Source organism: Uloborus diversus, chromosome 1, assembly GCF_026930045.1.
Source record: "Uloborus diversus isolate 005 chromosome 1, Udiv.v.3.1, whole genome shotgun sequence".
Classification (NCBI taxonomy): domain Eukaryota; kingdom Metazoa; phylum Arthropoda; class Arachnida; order Araneae; family Uloboridae; genus Uloborus; species Uloborus diversus.
The window spans coordinates 114,451,138-114,471,929 of record NC_072731.1 but is presented as its reverse complement, the minus strand read 5'-3'; the positions used below and the strand labels follow the sequence as shown (position 1 = coordinate 114,471,929).

At 33.7% G+C, this 20,792-nt stretch overlaps 1 protein-coding gene across 2 annotated transcripts in view; it reads left to right on the top strand.

Moving 5' to 3' along the window:
• LOC129217427 (Na(+)/citrate cotransporter-like) overlaps positions 1-19,703 on the top strand; it is a 93,401-nt gene extending 73,698 nt beyond the window's left edge. For both annotated transcript variants that reach the window (XM_054851729.1, XM_054851736.1), the window contains exons 9-13: positions 978-1,085; positions 14,228-14,405; positions 15,759-15,920; positions 16,747-16,884; positions 19,347-19,703. In XM_054851729.1, coding sequence (XP_054707704.1) covers positions 978-1,085; positions 14,228-14,405; positions 15,759-15,920; positions 16,747-16,884; positions 19,347-19,535 — 775 coding nt within the window. In that variant the 3' untranslated portion in view covers positions 19,536-19,703. The remainder of the gene's footprint in view (positions 1-977; positions 1,086-14,227; positions 14,406-15,758; positions 15,921-16,746; positions 16,885-19,346) is intronic.
• The last annotated feature ends 1,089 nt before the right edge of the window (positions 19,704-20,792 follow it).

Here is a 20,792-nt window from a genome sequence, read left to right as displayed (position 1 = left end):
TTACCTGTGATATTCATACATGTTACTCTATCATATAAAAATAAAATTAAAAAATCGAAAACTTCCCTATTGTAAAATAAATTCCTTTTTTAGGTTTGGGTAGGAAATAGTATTTAAGTGTAGTCGGTTACTTTTTGCGTTTTAGTTCCTAAGTGTGTTCTGAACGCGGTTTTTTTTTTATTTAAAAGTAATTCATTACATTTGAAAGATATTATTTAATGTCTTTTTTTTTTTTGTTTATTTGGCAAAATATTTTAAATTGCAGTAAAAGTCACTTCACTCGCTAAGCAGAGTTTTAAAGCAACTGTAAATCTAATTTAATGATTTGACGAAAAGTTTAAAATTCCAAAGAGACTTCAATAGTGTTTTTTTTTTTTTTTTGAAAAGATGTGTACGCATTTTATACAAAGAAAAATGATCATTTCACATAACAGGGAGAGGGGGCGTCAATTTTTTTTATTCAACGGACTTCCATTAAATTTTTAGCATGGGCATCGCTGTGCGGGTACTGCTAGTCCTTAATAATTTGAATACAAAATATTTATTTATTTATTTATTTTATTTTTCTAGTGAAATATTTTCTATTCAAATATTTTCATAACACATTAAAAAAAGAAGTGAACATTTTCCATCTTTTTTGGGGGGTACAAATTTACTGCCAAAAATACAAAATAATGTTTCAATGCAAGTTTTGGTATAAAATATGTTGTTCTTTCTTTATGTACCATAATTTTCAGAACAAATTTCCAACTTGTTCATTTTGAAAAAAGTAAGTTTTCTTAACTATTTCACTTTGCCCCACGTTCCCCAACATTTTAGACATAACTTAAAAACTTGAAATCTCTATTGAGAAGCTTTTTTTACATGATTTTTTTTTATAAAGTAAGGCTTAACTGCCGAAAGAGTTACTAGTGCAGCAGTATTTTTTAAAAATCTGAATTATTTGCCAGTCTCATTTTTAAATCTTTTCATTTCAGGTCTCATGAAGCTCAAGTTCTGGTTTTATTTTTAGCTTTGGTTTTTCTGTGGGTTTTCCGAGACCCAAAATTTATACCTGGCTGGGCATACGCCATGCGGCCTGATACGTAATTAAAAGCATAAATTTGCTCATCTGTAATGCATGCTATCTATAATGCACTATTGGTTTATCTTTAAAAAGGATAAAAAAAATAACTAATATTGTTAATTTTATTAGTTAACTCATATCATGCTTTGTATTTAGGGAACTGGAAAGTAACGTCGTGTTGTTGTTTTTCAAACAAATATTTTTTTACCTTATTCTAAGTGAATGACGTAATTGCCGTTATTGTCAGCAGTCTTTTTTCCATCTAATGTTTAAATTTTCCTAACCAATGGAAATGGAAATGGCTTTGGAACAAAATATCTGGAGTTGGTATAATTTTATAGCAGCCAAACATTCAGGTTTTTGTCTCTGAGAAAGTGCACTAGCGATAGGGACAAAAGGAAATCAGTTGGTGCAATGTCAGGCAAGTATATTCCAGCAATTATAAACAGACGAGACCATAAATAAAGTCCTTTTTCGCACGTTGAGTGCTGCCATCTAGTGATACGTTAACAAGTTAACTTCTACTTTGTTACAGTTGACTGCGAAATTAACGAAAAATTATTGACCGAAATTTTGCTATAACTGTTTTTTAAGCACGAAAATTGAGGAAGAAAGCTTTTTTTTTTTTCCAGAGAAGGGAGGTGGAATTTTGTTTAAATCAATACAATTTGCTAGCTGTACAAGTTATCCAAAAATCACTAAAAAATATGACATAAAATACAGTTATAAAGATCATTTTTCGAACCCGAAAGAGGTGTAATAGATGAAATAAAGCTTTCGATCCAAATTGTGTTGTGTTCAGCATGGGGGGGGGGGGGGGGGGATTAAAGATATTGAAAAGTGATAAAAATGGAAAATAAAAATGAATGCAAATTTTTCACCTTATAGAAATAAATCGTACGCGAAGAAAACACCTATAATTTCTATTATTTATTTTTGATATTGAGGCATTATTTTGTGCTCACTGATGGTTTAGTGGAAAATAAGAACTACTAAAATGTACCAACAAAAGATTTTTTTTTTTTCAAGTAAATTGGTAAAAACTCGCTGACACATGTTTTGAAGTCTGGGGAACTCTTTTTTATTACTATTTTACTGCAGAAAAGACGTGAGCAGAGACAATGGACTAAGGTAGAGTTTTTTAATCTGCAAGCTGACATTTTTCTTGAAAGGAAAAAAGAGTTACTTGTAACCCCGAAACACTTCCGTACGAGTTTGGCAAACTTGCTATTTTATACTTAATTCAACCATTTTCTGTTTTGCTTTCAGGAAAAATATCAAACTTTTTATTTTCTATGATATTTTCATTACTAAAAGTTATGCTTTTTAGTAAAACTTATTTGTTCATTTAAATTTTTGCCGTATCTTCCTTATAAGGTTATTAATATTAATTTTTGGATCACTGTAGTGGGTCATTCCATGCGAAATGAGCAAATCAGCTGTGGCTGACATGTCACAGATTTCAATGAAAATTTTTATTTAGGTAAACCATGCATATCTATAAGGGAATGCAAAGTATGTAAGGTTAAAAACTGTTTGTTGCTTTGTTATTGAAATTAGAAGTTGATGCTTACGCTAACCCTAAATTTTCAGAGTTCATTGCTGCCAGTTTGTGACTCAATTACTTCATAAGTTACAAATGTACACTTAAAAAATAAATATTTCTGCATTCTCTAAACAAATCTCTACTGAGAAAGAGCAAAGTAAAATTCGGATCTTTTTTTTGAATCTGAGATATTAACAAAGATTGAAATTTTGCCAATTTACTTCAGATTTTAAATCACTCTTCTAGCTTTTTTAATGAAAATATAAGAGTAAAAATGATTCAGATTGAAAAACTATCTATAACTAACTATCTGCTCTAATTTAGTAACTGTTTACGAATTTCTAAATGACGAAATTGTACTTTAAAAAATCGAAAATTTCCAAAAATTTCATTTTTTTCCTCTATTTTAGATGTTTTTTTTGAAGATGACGGAAAGCTTTAAATTTACTCAATTTCTTTTACGTAACATATTGAAATGTCTTTTAGATGCTACTAAATTTTAATCATTGGTATCAGCGTATTTTTGTTACTAGAGTAACTTGAACTAAGGAAAAATTTCATTAGTTACTTTTTTTTATTTTGTAAGTTTAGCAAAACTAATCATTTCTTTCGTGTTTCATTTTCTCAAAAGCATGTTTATGAAGTTCATGCTGAAATGTACATTTTTTTAATTGAAATAAATGTTAGTTTTACTCGCTTTTGCATCAATTAGTCGTTTATCTAGTTCTTTGAATTCTCGTAATTTCACATAAGGGTCAATCCATACCGGTTCCATACAGTATAAGCTACTCATTCATGTCCAAATATTTCTAAGTTATCAAATTAAAATAATTATTGTGAAAATTACGATATGTTTTTTCAGTATAATGTATAATATAGGGCACAACATACGTAATTTAAGAAGGTACCATGAAGTTTTCACACTATTTATTTCTGTTTTAGTGTGTGAATTGACTAGCAAAATTGCTTAATTTCAAAGACCTGTATCTTTTTTACAAACCAAATACAAAAAACAATATGTATAACATGTATAGTACTTCAATGGAATATTCAATTGGCCAGGAAATTGTATCTTTAATTCCATCCCCTTTTGGTTTATAGGGGTCTAAAAATGTCATTTTCGTCATTTTTCCGATTTTTGAGGGGCTGTAATCTATAAAGGGTACACAAACACACAGCATCAGATACATTTTCTTTTTAGCATGGTTCCAGTGATTAGTTTTTGCCATATTTCATTTTGTGTTTCTGTCCCCTACGTGAGTTATCCCCCTTTGAAATGAATAAAATTTTTACATTTGGCCTTGAACTTTAACCTGTTGCCATTATTTTAATTATTAACTTACAGCTACGTAACTCAACATGTAAGACTATCAACTTATGCACTTTAACATCAAAGCGTTAAATAAACAGTCATAAATGTAATTCAAATAGATTTTGGCCAAAATGAAAAGGTCTAAAAGTCCCATTCTTGATTACGAAAATCACTTTTGGTGAGCTCTAAAAAATCAAAGGTCCAGTTGAGAAAAAAAATAAAAGTGGTTTAAAACATCTTTCATATGCAGCTTTTAGGGATATGAATTTCAAAAAAATTAAACATGGTCGAGCGCAGCCATCCGTTGAACCTGTATGGATTGACCCATAAAACAGAAAGAAAATGCTATTTTTCTGAATTTTATTTTATGTTTGGAAATCAAAAACCAATTTCAAATTTCTTCAAGCAAATAGTAGAAACACAGCTCTGTATTCTTGTAAAATTTTAAAGTTGTCTGAATTTTCCCTCATTTGAATTTTTGTGTGTATGTGAAGGGGAAAATCATCATTTTACAAAATGTCACTAATTTTAAAACTGATTTTGAAAACAAGGGAGTTAAAATACAACTTCAAAAGTAAGGTATTTCTTTTATGATACTTAGCATATTATTGGGTATTAATTTCATCAAAGCTAATGCATTCCTTAAAGATTGAGATTAAAAAATAAAATGCTTAATTATGAGAAAATTGAAATATTTTCCGTTTTTGAAACTCGGTTAAAAGTTAACTATAATAACTTTGAAAATTTTACTGATATCAGATTAATTACCCAACTCCATAGATTGCAACAACATAATACTTTTATGCTTTCATTAAATAGTTAATAAGATACAAGCCTTTAAAAGTGCAACATTTAGCATTTATGAGAATGCTGTTCAATTTAACCAATTTTCAATCGCATGTAACAATTTAAATAAAAAATTTTAAGCAAAAATATTTTAGATATTTTTATATAGGCATAAAATGAACCTGTATACCAAATTTCTTAAAAATCTGCTACCATGCGGCCACCACTTTTTTGCGAATTTTGCTCAATTTCGTATGGTATGACAAATACAAATACAAATGTGACGACCAGCAACAGGCTCTGGGCCCAGCTAGGCTGGTCCTAGTCAATTAATTAGTCCCCAATGAAGATCAATGGCCCTCTTAAAGCTATCCACTCCCTTGCTCATTACCGCCTCTTCCGGTAAACTATTCTAAGTGCCCACGACCCTGCTAAAGTAGTAGTTTTTCCTGATTTCCAAGTTAGCCTGAGATTTAAATAGCTTAAAACAATGACCCCTTGTCCTGCTTTCCCCGCAAAAATTTAATCCATTTACATCTTTCATTTTGATAAATTTAAATAACTGAATCATGTCCCCTCTGACTCTCCTTTGCTCCAGGCTATACATGTTAAGCCTATTAAGTCTGGTATCATAATCTAAATCTGAGAGTCCCCTTACTAATTTAGTTACCCTTCTTTGAACCCTTTCCAATACAAAAATATCTTTCTTCAGATAAGGCGACCAAAACTGAACAGCATACTCCAAATGAGGTCTTACTAAACTCCTATATAAAGGCAGAAGAACTTTCTTAGATTTGTTTGAAATAGATCTATTGATAAACCCAAGCATCTTATTGGCTTTGTTGCTAGCAATGCTGCACTGTTGGCTAAACTTTAAATCCTGACTTATTAAGACCCCCAGATCAGTAACCTTGTCTGCCTGACTAATGACTGAACCTTGCAAATAATAACTTGTACACTTATTTCCATGCCCTAAATGTAGCACTTGACATTTCCCAACATTAACAGCCATACCCCATTTATCAGCTCACTCCGTAATATATCTAGATCCTCTTGTAGCTGATTTGCTTGTTCTTCATTTTCTACAGTCTCCATAACATTGACATCATCAGCAAAACAATTCATGTTCCCAGAAATATTTTTGTGAATATCGTTCATAAATATAATAAACAAAAGAGGCCCTAAAACTGATCCCTGAGGAACCCCACTTAAAACATCATTTTAATTAGAATGCTTTCCTCTCACAACTACTTTTTGCTTCCTACCAGTAAGCCAATTTCTAACCCAAAGTAAAGTTTTTCCTCCTATTCCAATGTCAGCTAACTTGCTGAAAAGAGCAACATGCGGTACCGTACCTTGTCAAAAGCTTTTTGAAAATCAATATAAACAACATCCACACATTTTTTGTTATCTAAAGCTGAGGTAACCTTGTCGTAGAAATGCAATAAATTAATAGTACAGGATTTACCTTTCCTGAAACCATGCTGCAAACTAGTCAACAGACTATTGGTCTCTAAGAACTTCATGATCTTAATTTTGATCAAAGTTTCGAAAATCTTACAAATCACCGAAGTCAAACTTACAGGTCTATAATTCCCAGCAATACCTTTAGACCCCTTCTTGAAGAGTGGCGTTATGTTAGCCAGCTTCCAGTCCTCTGGCACCGTCCCCGAGTTATAAGAAGCATTGAAAATATTCAAAATAACATCCACTAATTCCTCTGCACATTCAACTAAAATTTTTGGATAAATATTATCAGGTCCCGGAGCTTTAGTTGCTTTAATCTTTTTCAAATGAAATAAAACCTCCTCCCTGGAAAATACAAAATCCTCAAGCTGTATAATAGCTTGTGTCTTGTTAGTGTCAACTGTTGAGATACAGTTATCGTTAAACACACTGGAAAAAAAGTTATTTAGAACATTTGCAATATCCCTATCGTTTTGGATTAAATTTCCATACTCATCAACCAAAGGTCCAATTTGACTGTTTCGAGCTTTCCCAGAATTAGCGTAAGCAAAAAACCTCTTAGGGTTCCCATCAATGTCATCTGCCAGCCTTTGCTCCAATTCCCTTTTCTGAATCCATACCAAATACTTAAAATTTTGCCTTGCCTTACCATACTGGAGCCTCTCCGCACTCTGACCAGTTTCTTTAAACTGACGAAAAGTGGCTTGTTTATAATTAAGAGCTTCTTTAGTCTCCCTGGAGAACCACATGGGTCAAATTTTGGTACTAACACCTTTTCTCCTAAATGGAACATAGTCCCCAACCGTTTTAGCAAGTTTATCCTTAAATTCCGTCTACTGCTGATCTACGTCGCTATTTTCCAATCCTGACGAAAAAACCTCTTTCAAGCTCTGCCTAAGTGCAACAAAATCAGTGTACGTGCATAATATGCTCATTGAAGCCACTCGCCACCAGGTGGCACTGCAGAGTAGCAACTTCTGCCCCGTTCAACCGATTGTCATGAAAATCAGTATAATGATGTATTTTTTTGTTGGCGTAGCAACGCGCGTCGGGTACAGTTAGTGACTTATAAAAATCTTTAACGAACTTGTGCAGTTAGCAAATTTCATTGATCTAAACAGAATTGATCCTCTCTTTTCTGAAGAAAGGATAAAAAGTTTTCATCCTTAATTAACCACTTTCGTACTCGAAAAATAAATTCCAGTCAATATTTTTTCCGCTAATTTTGCAATCAACTGTAATAATTTAGAAGTTAACTTGTTGTTCTATTACTAGATGGCAGCACGAGTATTTGTCGCGGAAATGGACTGCAATTATGGTATCGTATAAACAGGAAAGGCGTTATTCTGAAACATGATTGTGTAAGACTACACTGCTAAAGACGAACCCTGGGAACAAATAACACTGTGCTGCGAAAAATACTTTCAAAATGCTTCTGACATAATTCTTGCTGATTCCTATGCAAAATGACCCCTGAAACCCAATTATGACCGTCGCGATTTCCCCCCACACGTCCCAAATTTGGAAATGGCACCCTCAATTTTTTTTTTCAGTTTTCGACTGTTTCATAGCCGTTATTTTTATTTGGAGGAGAAGGGGCGTAAAATTAGCAATTAACACTCTTCTGAGGAGCTAGAGACGTGCAAAGTTTAGAAGCATGAACATTTAGATCAAGTTCAGAGACTCACGGGGATATTCTCCCTAAAATATTTCAAAAATGATTAAAATCGATATTTTTTTCTAGGGGTTTCGTTTTACAATTTTTTCATTTATTTTTCGGCACAAAACTAAAGCATAGATCTCACTCCTGTGAGCCCCATGTCGGAAAAATTTTTCACGAAGTAAAGATTTTTTTAAAAAATATTTAGAAACATTGCATTATTTGCATGGTTGGAGTCGCATCGCAGGTCTTCACTAAAGGACCTTCTCGTATTATTATACTTGCATTCAAAGATATAATTATGATTAAAAATGAACTTAAGTATGCTTATAAAGTAACATTAATGTTTTTATTATTATTTCTGGGGATACACCGGCTCCATTATTTATTACTTCTTGATATCTTATCTTTTCACATTTTAGGAAATACAAACGTAACACAAAGAGAGAATTAGCAATGTTAATAACATATATTTTACTTACTACTTATTTTACTTAGTTATTCGAGCAATATTTGGATAAACTAGTATGTTGTGGCCATCACAAAACTTTCTTCTATATTTTTCTTTTTTTTTTCTGATCCCTCCCCATGCTTGACGAGGAAACACTATTCCCAACAAAAACAAAATTACACATGCAAAAACTTGACGACCATCCCAATGTCTGAATTATTGCAAGAGCAAAGTTAAGAGCAAAAATTGAAAGTTATTTTAAAAGCCTTGCTTGAATTAATTGCAAATATTTTATTTGTTAACAAACATAAGATGGCAACAGTTAAAATTTTTAAATCATTGCGATAATATTTCCGATAATTTCTATACAATTAAAATCACGAGAAATACGCAGACGATAATTTATTACGATTTATCTTTCTTATTGTAGCATTAATAAAGCTATTTTTATTCACAAAAAAAAAAAAAAAAAAAAATCAACACCTCTTGTAGCGATTGGCGTCAAAATTGAACCAAAGCCTGTTTACCTATGGATTCACATATACACAACCAGAACGTAGCATTACTTCTTGAGATAGGGCACTCACAATGGAAAAAAAGAACGGGCGATTACGCTACCCCCTTTTTAGCTGTTGACACCAAAATAAAATCAGCTCTTATACCCACTACTTGCCCATAAATTTTTCTTTCATTCCGTTAATTATTTCCTGAGATACAGCAGTCATAATTGACGACAAAAAACGTTCTATAGCTCAACCCCCGTTTGAGTTATTGACACCAAAATTGAATCAGCACCTGTTCTTGTTAATGGCAACATATGGACCAAATTTTGTTTGATTCCGCCAGTTACTTCTTGAGGAATAGCAAGCTCGCGTAACTCAAAAAACGTCCCATTGCTCCACCCCCCTTAGAGGAATTCGCGCCAAAAACCAATGGGCACAAGTTCACATAGGGGCATATATGTGTACCAAATTTCGTTCGATTTCATGCGGTAGTTTTTGCTGTAGAGCGGCCTCAAAAAACTGGTCACACACAGATGTGACACAAACACACACGGACACACATACACACACAGAGACAGACAGACATTTTTCAAAAATAGTCGAAATGGACTCAGCACACCTCAAAACGTTCAAATCCGTCAAAATTTGAAATTCGAAAATTTGCACGAATCCAATACTTTCTTCTATATATTGGATATAGAAGAAAGTAACAAATGGATCATTCCATATCAAATCGATCAAAAAGTACGATTTTCAAGTTGACCCCTTCCGATTTTTCTAAAATTTTATATAGAGATAAGTTTGATAATAAAATTAAAAACCCAAATTTTTAGATTTTTAATACAGATATTCTTTGATTGGGGGTCATTACAAAAAAAAGAATTTTGGTAAATGGTGTAGCTTTTGAACGCATATAACTTTTGTTCTAATTGCACTAGATGCAAAAACTTGATATCATTTTAAAGCTCTTAAAACGCGCTTTAAGATGATATATGACATAATACAAAAATACAATCTTAAGTTTTGAAGGTCATTTAAAATTACCTTTGACCTTGAATGTTTCTGAAAGTCAAAATTTTAAAAATCTGAAAAAAATATATATTATACACACTATTTTGTGTTCTTTATTTTTGCCAAGAGTCATGTTGGGACAATTAGGGCATAGGCTATAATTTAATGTTTCATGCGACAACAAATTGAAAAATAATGATACAGCAACGTTTAGCAGACGATAAATTAGAAATGTATAACAATTTTAAAATTATAGTTGCTCTTTTTAAATATCGTCTGCAGACTGACTTACAGATGCTATTTTCCCTACCTGCGATGGGGTGGTTCCAGGTTCGAATCCCGGATCGGGCATGGATGTACTTTCTCTCTCTTGTCCTTGTCCTTCCTTTGTGTGAATGTGTTGTTATGCTGTGATTCGTTGCTTACCCTATAAACGGGTCCCTATGGCATTTGTGTATTGAAGAAGTCGGACTTCACACCGAATTGCAATACAGTTGGAAAAGTGTAGCAGCGCACCCCAAATTGCCAGCCTTGTTGGCACAAGACAACAACAACAAGGTTCTCATCCCGATGAGTTGAATCAACTTTTTACTTGATTCAACTCTTCGGGACATTGCCAAGCGTTCCCTCTACACACGAGTAAATTTGTTGAGTCAATTCGGTTCAGTTTTAACAGCGATGTGGGATATTTTTAGAAGAAAAATTCAATCTACGAAGTTGCCTCGTGTGAAAACAATGGAATACTCCAGTCAGCGAGTTAACAAGCAACTGTTTTGAAAAGTTGATTCAACTAACCGCATCTTGTCTATAAAGTCCTAATAGAATGCTACAAGTAATCAAGTGCTTTTACAACTTTCTTTACCTAAACATGTGATTGCATTGCAGTTTTAGTCTGTTGTAAGCAAAGGTGACCCAAACTTTTTATTTTAGCGAGGTTAATGAATGGGTTTGATGAATGGAACTAAATTTCACCAAATGATCATAATTTTGCCAAAAAGAGCTCCAAATTTTGCCGAATGATGATAATTTTTCTGTATCATCAAACAAAATTTGTTGAATAAATACATTTTTGGAAGCTCAAATTGGCCTCCCTTGACCTTCCATCGAGGCGCACCTGGTTGTAATTCTTTTCAACTGCCATAACATTGTGTGCGTGAAGACTTGAGATTAGTTTTTACTCAAGTGCAGAAACTGGAAGGAGATATAAAATTGCAGAAGCAGAAAGCAATCTATCAAAGCATTGTCAAGAAGTATATAACTGTTAAGTCAAGTTTGACTGCATGGATAACTTGTATAATTATTTTATATAATTTACTCATTGTACATCACATTGAATGAATATTTCATTTTTTTAATGTTGTATTTTCAGCATGATTATGATACATTTGGGTACACATATGGTATTTCAATTGATGGCAATTTATTTTTGGCTACTCGGAGTAACATTCAAGTTGAAATTATGCATGATCCCAGTGTTGTCCCAACATGAAACTTGGCACAAATAAAGAAAATAACAGTGTATACAAGATATATATATATATATATATATATATATATATATATATATATATATATATATATATATATATATATATATATATTCACATTTTTAAAACTATAACATTTAAAAATACTCAAGGTCAAAGGTCAATTCAAATGACCTTCAAAATGAAAAATTGTAAAATTATGCATGATCCCAGTGTTGTCCCAATATTAAACTTGGCCCAAATAAAGAAAATAATGGTGTATATATTTTTTTTCTTTTTTTTTCAGATTTTTAAAATTATGACTTTTGGAATTACTCAAGGTCAAAGGTCAATTCAAATGAAACTTCAAAATGAAAAATTGCATTTTTGTATCACGTAAAATACTATTTTAAAGCTCTTAATGTAAACTTTTAAAATAAATAAAGTTCATGATTAAACATTAAAATTTCGACCCCTTATATCCAAAAAACTACAACAGCTAGAGAGTCCAAATTTGGTTTTCTTATACCACTTAGTAAATGGGTATGAATCTGCAAAATATTGTTATAATCTGTGAGTAGTCACTTTTTAGGTGTGTGAGTTGACATGGAATGACCCTTATGTCTAACCAATGAATCTCTTTTGGAACGATTCGTCTTAACAACAACAAAAAAATTAAATAAATAGAATTATTCCACTGATACATTTTTTATTTATCGTTTGCCAAATTTAACTTTCTTTTTTTCAATCAAACTTATTTTCCAACTAATGTATCTTCTTTACTAATAATAAAGCTGAAAGTCTCTCTGTCCGGATGTCTGGATGTCTGTGACGCGCATAGCGCCTAGACCGTTCTGCCGATTTTCATGAAATTTGGCACAAAGTTAGTTTGTAGCATGGGGGTGTGCACCTCGAAGCGATTTTTCGAAAATTCGATGTGGTTCTTTTTTTATTCCAATTTTAAGAAAAAAACTATCATAAATTACGAAATTATCATAATGTGGAACCGTAACATGGGCACAAGCCAATTGGCGAGATACGAAATTATCATAACGTGGAACTGTAACGTCGGTACAAGCCAATTGGCGAGAAAATTCACCATACATTATTTGTAAATATACAGGCAAACCAAAAGACCTTTAATTTTTCTATTACGGACGAAGCCGTGCGGGTGCCACTAGTTACTAATAATAAATCTGTCTGGATATCTGGATCTCTGTCTGTCCGGATGTTTGTGACGCGCATAGCGCCTAGACCGATCGGCCGATTTTCATGAAATGTGGCACAAAGTTAGTTTGTAGCATGGGGGTGTGCACCTCGAAGCGATTTTTTGAAAATTCGATTTTGTTCTTTTTCTATTCCAATTTTAAGAACATTTTGCCCAGGAAATAATCACAACGTGGAAGAGAAAATTACGAAATTATCACAACGTGGAACCGTAACACTGGTGAGCAAATGAGCATAGCAAATTGGCGAGAAATTCATCACCCATTATTTGTAAATATACAGGCGAACCAAATGACCTTTTAATTTTCTACTACGGAGAAAGCCGTGCGGGTACCACTAGTTGGAAATAAATCTGCGGGAATTCTACAGGACGCATTACCAGTACTTGAGAAATAATGCTAGAAGTGTGGTTTTTTTTAGGACAGGGGTATGACATTTTCCATACCATTTGTTTGTTACGTAGGCCCAGGATTATATTTAAGGTGAATAATGTTATTTTTCTATTCTAACCACTTAATTCAACCACACACTATGAGTAAGTTAAAATTTTTGGTTTATTTAAAACAGAAATATTGTTCAGGAGAATGACATGAAAACCTGGGAACAAAGTTTAAAACTATGTACCTTAATGATTTAATTTAATTTATTTAAAGACTGCTATTTTACACCATTAAATATGCTTAATTTTGTACAACAAATTGAATTTGTGGAATGTTGATACAAAATTTTCGAATAATTTAAGTCTTTTTGAAAAACGGATGGGGACACGCCAAAAGTGTGACTTTCTGGTTTTTTAAACATTTTTGTAGAAAAAAACTAAATGCGTTATTGTTTTAATAAGAATAGAATAATATCAGGTCCGTTATTTCTAACTATTAAAAAAACGAAAACACTTTCTGAGCTAAACAATTTTTGTGTTAGGCTACTGGGACATAATATTGCTAGGATTTTGGAGAATGACCCGTACGTCTTTCATTATTTCCCTCGTACATTATGAAGCTTCTTAATTTATGCCGTAGGCAGGGGCGCCCCGATGGAAGATCACGGGAAGTCACGGTTACCTTCCAAAAATTTCCTCATTCGACAAAATTATCATCATTCGGCAAAATTTGTCTGAAAATTGAGAATGTCAGCCCTCGCAAAAATTTTAAATTCGGGGGGCCCCTTGCTGTGGGTTAACATTAATCCCGAAACACGAGAATGAAAAATATTTTTTTTTTTTTTTTTGAGCAATCACGATTGCTAATTGTTTTCATTTGACTGTTCTTGAGGTCCGGTTCCTTTTTCAGAATGTACCAGGAGCCTCTGCAGCACCTCCGTCCACCGGCCCATGCAGGAGCTGTTCCTCTGATCCTGGGCCTCTACTAGCAACACTGTTCACAGGAATATCCTCCTCCTGGGCAGTGACGTCCATGTCCTACACACACACACACCCACGCACACACACGCGCGCCCAAACACACGTGCGCACACACACAAACGCCACTTTACACACGTACACACACGGAACTGCATAAGAGGAGGAGCAGGCTTGGGAAGACAGGTGCTGCTTCTAGAAACAATGTCCCCCAAAGACTAGGGTCCTGTCGCAACTCGTGATTGCGAAAAACATAATTCGAATTCAAAATGTCAGAATTCAAATTATACTTTTTTTTTTTTTAATTTTGTGTCATTAGCGCTTTTTTATACTATTACTTGAAATAACGTGGAGTTTTTCTTCCTGTGAGCACAGCAAAATTGGTGATTCCGTTCCTGCCATTGCGATAGCGTTCCTCATGTTTATCCTTCCATCGAACATCGGGGAGTGGAACAGTCCTCGGATTCTAGAATGGAAAACAGCTCAGGCGAAAATACCGTGGGGAGTGCTCATTTTAGTCGGCGGAGGATTTGCACTGGCTGATGCTGCACAGGTAAGCAGAAACCAATACATAAATTGCGTTCACATGACGCTTTCGTAACCAACACTGTAAAAAAATTATAAAACTTTTACGGCAAATATACTGTAAAATGAAGCGTATACAGTAAAGAAAAAATTTACAGTAAATTGTACCGAAAAAAAAAATAAACAATTGCAGGGCCAATTGATACACCACGTAACTTACAGCGCGAAACACACAACACTGTATTTCCCCTCACTCGATGTGTCCCAACTAGTCTGGAGGTCAGCAAAACCGCCTGCCAATGCAAAGGTCCCGAGATCGCACCTGCAGCTCACCTGTTGCGTTTTATAACTCTCGTTTATTCTACCGTAAAATTTTACAGTAAAATAGGATTTTACGGTAAAAGTTACTGATAACATAGCCAGTAACTTTTACCGTAAAATTTCAGGATTTTTAACAGTGTATTCGTAACAGGAATTCGTAGTAGCAAGTTCAATCTTTGGCTGAGGAAACGTTGAGGCAAAGATTCCAAGTATCGTGGCTCAACTACGACGAATTGGAGACACGTTTTACCTGAAACGAATGAAGGAAATACGATTTCTTCCAATACTTTGTTTTAAAATACATCACGTGACTGGAGATCTTTGCTTCAAGATTTGAAAACTTCACTCTTTCCACTTTTTCTCTCTTTCCAATACTTGTAACCCGCTTATCACCACCGCATTCTAGCTTTTATCGGTAATATGCGGATTCACTTTAATCCTGCTTTTAAAAGGAATTTTTTAGGGTTTCTATTGCATGACTCGAGTTAATTGAGCCGTTGAGATGACATAACCTTGACGATGTTTACCACTTTTTAAGGGTAGTAGGGAAAGGTAATTGGCTTAGATTGGGTTAATTTCGCAGTAGTTTTGCAAAAGTATTCCAAATCAAATCCACGCTATAACGCGTTGACTTTTTTTGCTGAACCCCCCAAAAAGAGGTAAACATTGTCAAGGTTTTTAATGTAACAAAATAAGCGTCCCCTATTTTAAAATTGCTTTGTTTTCATTTTGTTTGATAATGTAAATCTCTCTTGACGAGTTTGACACGGTAACCTCTAAGTTCCAAATCATGCTCAGAAACTGTAGGCCAGCAAAACTGACCATGTGTAGCGTGCGTTTGTAGGCGGAATGTTAAGAATGGTCTGGCTCTTATCCTAACAAACTATCGCCTGATCTCCAACTGAAAAGTTGACCGTCAATACAATCAACCACATGATGTGATGTCAGCGTCAGGTCTCGCTTTTTAGTTACCATTAGTTATTTTATCTATGCCTCTAATTGATTATTGTGTAACTACTTCTTGATTTCTGTCTTACTGAAATGTTCTTAATTTGTTTAGAAATCAGGTCTTTCGAAGTTTCTTGGTGAAGAACTGATGTTCTTGGCTGTTCTGCCTCCAGGAGCGATGGTAGTAGTCGTCTGCCTCGTTACTGCTATGATAACTGAAATAATTACGAATACGATAACTGCTACTATTCTTCTTCCAATTTTTAGCCAAATGGTGAGTTTGTCTCTAAGCGGACCCCATTAATCAATTTCAGTTTTTCAAATTATATTGTAGTTAATGAGATTTTCTTATGTGCTTTCTTTAAACTCCTTGATTCTACAATAAATCGCCAATGTACCCAAGAACACGGAGTAGGGGGTGCACCAGGGCCATATTTAGACTTAACGGAGCTCTAAGCTATTCCAGGAACGGGGCCCTTTTGCAGCCCGGAAAACTTTTTAATGTCCGTGGCAAGGAGGCCATTTTTAATTTTTTTTCACTAATTACGTAACCCTCTTTTTTCTTTTCGCTTTTTAATATATTTTGCTTTTTTTTTTTTTTTTTCGATCGATCTTGCAGGGGTAGGGTATTAGGAAAGTGTTGCACTTGCAGGAATCCTATTTTAGTGGGCTTTAGAATATATCAGAGTTAAGGGTTTCCGGGGATTTCTCCCTCGGGAAAAAAATTGAAAGCAAAGATAAAATTCTGCTTTTTTAGGCCTTATGAGAAGTAATTGGAACTACAAAAATTTCAGGAAAAAAAACCAAACAAACAAAGATTTTTAAAGGTTGCTACTACTTTATTTGTTCATTGATTTATTTTTTACGCATCAATTTCTTTGTATGAGCGAGGCACATTAGAAATCAGCTAAAAATATTAAAAATAAATGTTTGACAATAATTTGCAGTCTCAGCTAATTTAGATACTTGAAAGTTGATGCTGGCGTACGGGAAAGTAGGCTCGTTTGTTCTGGACGAAACTTTTTGTTTAAACTATTAATTTATTAAATTAAACTCTTTATACATAAATAGAAAAAAGTTTAACAGCGTCATATTTTCAGGCTGTTTCTATTGGAGTTAATCCATTGTACATGATGCTGCCAATTACTGTTGCCTGCGCATACGCTTTTATGCTTCCTGTTGCCACCCCTCCTAATGCCATTGTGTTCGAAAGTGGGAACATGAAGACTCTCGACATGGTGAGTGAATATTTCAGTGTCTCACAAAAGAAAAAGTGAATAGATAAAAATTTGCAGAGTCAGAGAGGAGCGCTGCGATTGGAGGTCACAAGAGGCCGCTGTGACATCCCCAAAATTTCCTTATTTGACAAAGCTTTATAAATGCAATAATAAGAAAGATAGTTCAAATCGTAATAGACTGTCGTCTGCGTGTTTCGAACTGTTGCCATCTTGCTTTTAATAGCAAATAAATGTTTGTAATTATTTTAAGCAAGGATTTTAAAATTCGCAACTCCAACGAACTATAGGGGGCACTGCAGCCACTGTCTAATGGCGGACAAAAAAGGTAAAACAAACGCACGCCGTAGCATAGAAAATTCTCATAAGCCTAGTAAATTTTGTTCGTATGCACGATTTTTTCGCTTTATTCTTTTTAAATTAATTTTCAAAGTCTTGTGGATATTCTAGCCCACGTAAAAAGAAATGAGAATTCAAGAAGCATTACTAAATATCAAAAATTAACGCAAATTATGTATTTTTTACTTCTAAGCAGCCATTTCCACGATGTTGAATTCGATATTTATCAAATCTTGATAAAACTAAATAATAATTGTGGTCTGACAAGAATAACAATTAATGCTGGATAATTTCATTATATGACATTACGAATTATTATCAAGAGAAGATGATACTTCTTTGCCTTGTTTGGCTAGCGCTAATTGTTTTGCATTTGTAGCTGAGTTATTTTTCTCAAATTCCCGAATCAGTCAATTTAAAATTTTTCTGTTTCGAATGTTTCTAATTTCTGAGTTATGATTTAATTATGTCGTGCTATGCAAATCATCAACAAAATTCTCACGGATATATGGTGGTAGTTTTCTTTTCAATTTGATCTACCATTATTTCTTTTTACTTATCGAATTCTGTAATCTTTCTACCATTTTATTCCACTCATGATAAAAAATAAAAATGGTTTAACTAACATGCGGAATCTCGCCAAGGGTACTTAGCTCGCACAATACTAAAACTATAACCCTAAACAAATTTGCCGAAACCTTTCAGCCAAGAATAAAGCAATAAATTAAATTCTTTCTCGGTTAAACATTTTTCATTTCGTTCTACAGTAATGTATTCAAGAAAATAAATTGTATACTGTTCATTCCAACTAAATGCTGCTGTAAAATATGGTTAGTTAAATTAATTTAAGATTTAGGGGGAAAAAACCCATATTCTTACAAATTCACACAAAACAATAAAAAAATTTTACCTGGTATAACGTTATCCAAGTTTGTTAATCCAGAGTTTTCTTGTCTTTACGCTTTCACCATTTAACAATCAACTCGCTTTTTAGAAGGAAATAATGAAAACTAACATTATTTTGAGAAGCTCGAGAATACTATTAAGGGACGAAACAATTTCTGTATCTGAAAGCAATCTAAGACACATCGAATGCGTTAATAAATACTCAGAACAAACTGCCTGTGTTTACGTCAACAGATACACGTGGAGCGCAATGTGGCAATGTTTTAGTTTTTTCGGCAGTTTTGTAAATCACCGCAAGGTAGCGTATTCGAGCGCTGGAGTTGCGAATAATTTTCAATTTTCATTTTTTGCTTTGCTTTTGAAACAAATCGGATATTGGGATGGTCGTCAAGTTTTGGCGTGTGTAATTTTGTTTTTGTTGGGAATATTGCTTCCTCGTCAAGCATGGGGAGGGATCAGAATTATAACAAAGATATAGAGTAAAGTTTTGTGATGTGGCCACAACATACTAGTTTTTCTTTGGCTTCAACTGCGTCAGTAGTATACGACACATACAAATTTTTATCTGCATAAATGCTGATGGGCAAAGTTTTACTGAAATAGCAAGAGAAACCCATCTCGGTGGTTATGGCTCGCGAACAATCCAGAGGTGTTAGAGTAAAATGCTGTAATTGGAAAACTGTTTGGGGACTCATTAAAAGAAGAAGCGGTTTGAAACCAACTTGCATCATATTTTCATTACTTGTACAAAAAAAACCCAACTATTCAGGGGACGGTGCCCCCTGCCCCCCCCCCCCAAAGAAACAGCAGCACTGCCTGAGTCTCAAGCAGCACTGAGACTCATTCCGATATCAGTGAATAAATTATATAAATACTAAATTCCTAATCTTACCCTCCTTTACTCTATATTTTTAGGAAATATTTAAAACTGTTGTTGCTTCTATGCTGTAGCGTATAAAATGGCAATTAATATGCCTTTCTGCAGTCAAACGTTTCGATGTTCTTGCAAAAAAATCAAAATTCCTAAAATTTTGTGTTTGAAAGCATTCATTTGCATGAGAGTGTATAATGTATTTAAATCGATTATTTCAGAAAGGGCATAATTCCAACGGAAATCCATTGGACTTATTCCCTTTCAGAAATAATCGATTCATTTTGTGTGTGAGCGTGCCTGCATTTTTTTTTTTTTTTTTTTTTTATAATTCCTCTTTTAATTTTAGGCTAAGCCTGGACTAGCAATGAATCTAGCTTGCTGTGCTGTTCAACTTTTCATGATTAACACGCTTGGAGTTGCCATGTTTAACCTCAGAGAGTTCCCTAATTGGGCAAACAGCAGCCGAATTTCCATTGAGAGTGCCACGAGTTCTGTACACAATAGCACTTTCTTCAATGTCTCTGCAATGTATTAATAGTCTGTGATGCTATCACTGTAAAACGTAACGAAGCTGTTAGCGAGATTGATAATTCTTTATTTTATCATCATACCTTGGACCATTTTATTTCCCAATTTGATATTCTTGCTATATTTTTATCTAATACACCCTTTCGCTGCATTATAATAAATATTTTTGTGCCAATATGTTTATTTAATTGAGAATTCTATTGCATACATAGTTTTGCAAGAACATTTGATTTTGAATGGGTGAGGAATATGGGCTCTAATAAGGAAAACTCTGGCCAAAGATTACTTCAACCAGAGTTGAAGACAAAAACGCCAAAAGTACATTCAAATAAAACGAATTGAAAGAGTCTTTAATGTAAATATATATTAAACCACATTTGAAAACCTCAAGAGCATTACCAAAAATTCCTTGTTTACTTCCGTGGAAAGGAGAAAGTTCAACCGTCATATTGGGGCAACTGAAACTGAAAACTTAGTATTTCTTTTTTTTTCTGTCACTCATGCGTACAATTTGTGCATATATGTGCAGCACATGATCATATCATCCATCCAATATTCCATTGTCATATTATAAGGGTACCGGAGTGCTTAGAAAGCTAACCACGGACTTAACAGCAAACAATCTTTTTAGGTTATCAAATCACATGAACAAAAAAGACGGTACACAGCGACATTCATCTTTGTGAATACTTCCACTGCATAAATTAGGCTTAAAGAACAATAAAGAACTTTTTTTATACTGGTTACCTACATTGAACCAAGTAAAAGCAAAACGTACAGCAAAATAAAATCAGGTCGTTTTTATATCACTTCTGTAATAACTCTTGCAACATTTTTGGCTAGTTTTTAAAAACTGCATGCTGATAACGCTTTATCATCAGTTTGGCTTTCTGATGACGATAAAGTCACGATAGCGAGATTTTACTCTGCTACATAAAAAAAGAGGGGGAGATGGCCTTACTGGTCTATTTGACCTTATTTGGCGAACTCACTTAGTATATATATTAAAAACATGGGCGTGGGACTTGTATATTTCACCCTTTGCCTTTTCCTACGGCCCCCCAGAGTGCCGCGTCACCCAGTTTGAGAACCCCTGTTATTAGCAATAATTGGAACTACAAAAAGTTGAGGAAAAAATTGGCAAACTACAACTTTTTAAGAAGTTATACACTCTTTTTCAAATTAAGATAATACAATAAATAAATAAATAAATAAATAAATAAATAAATAAATAAATAAATAAATAAAATAAAATAAAATAAAA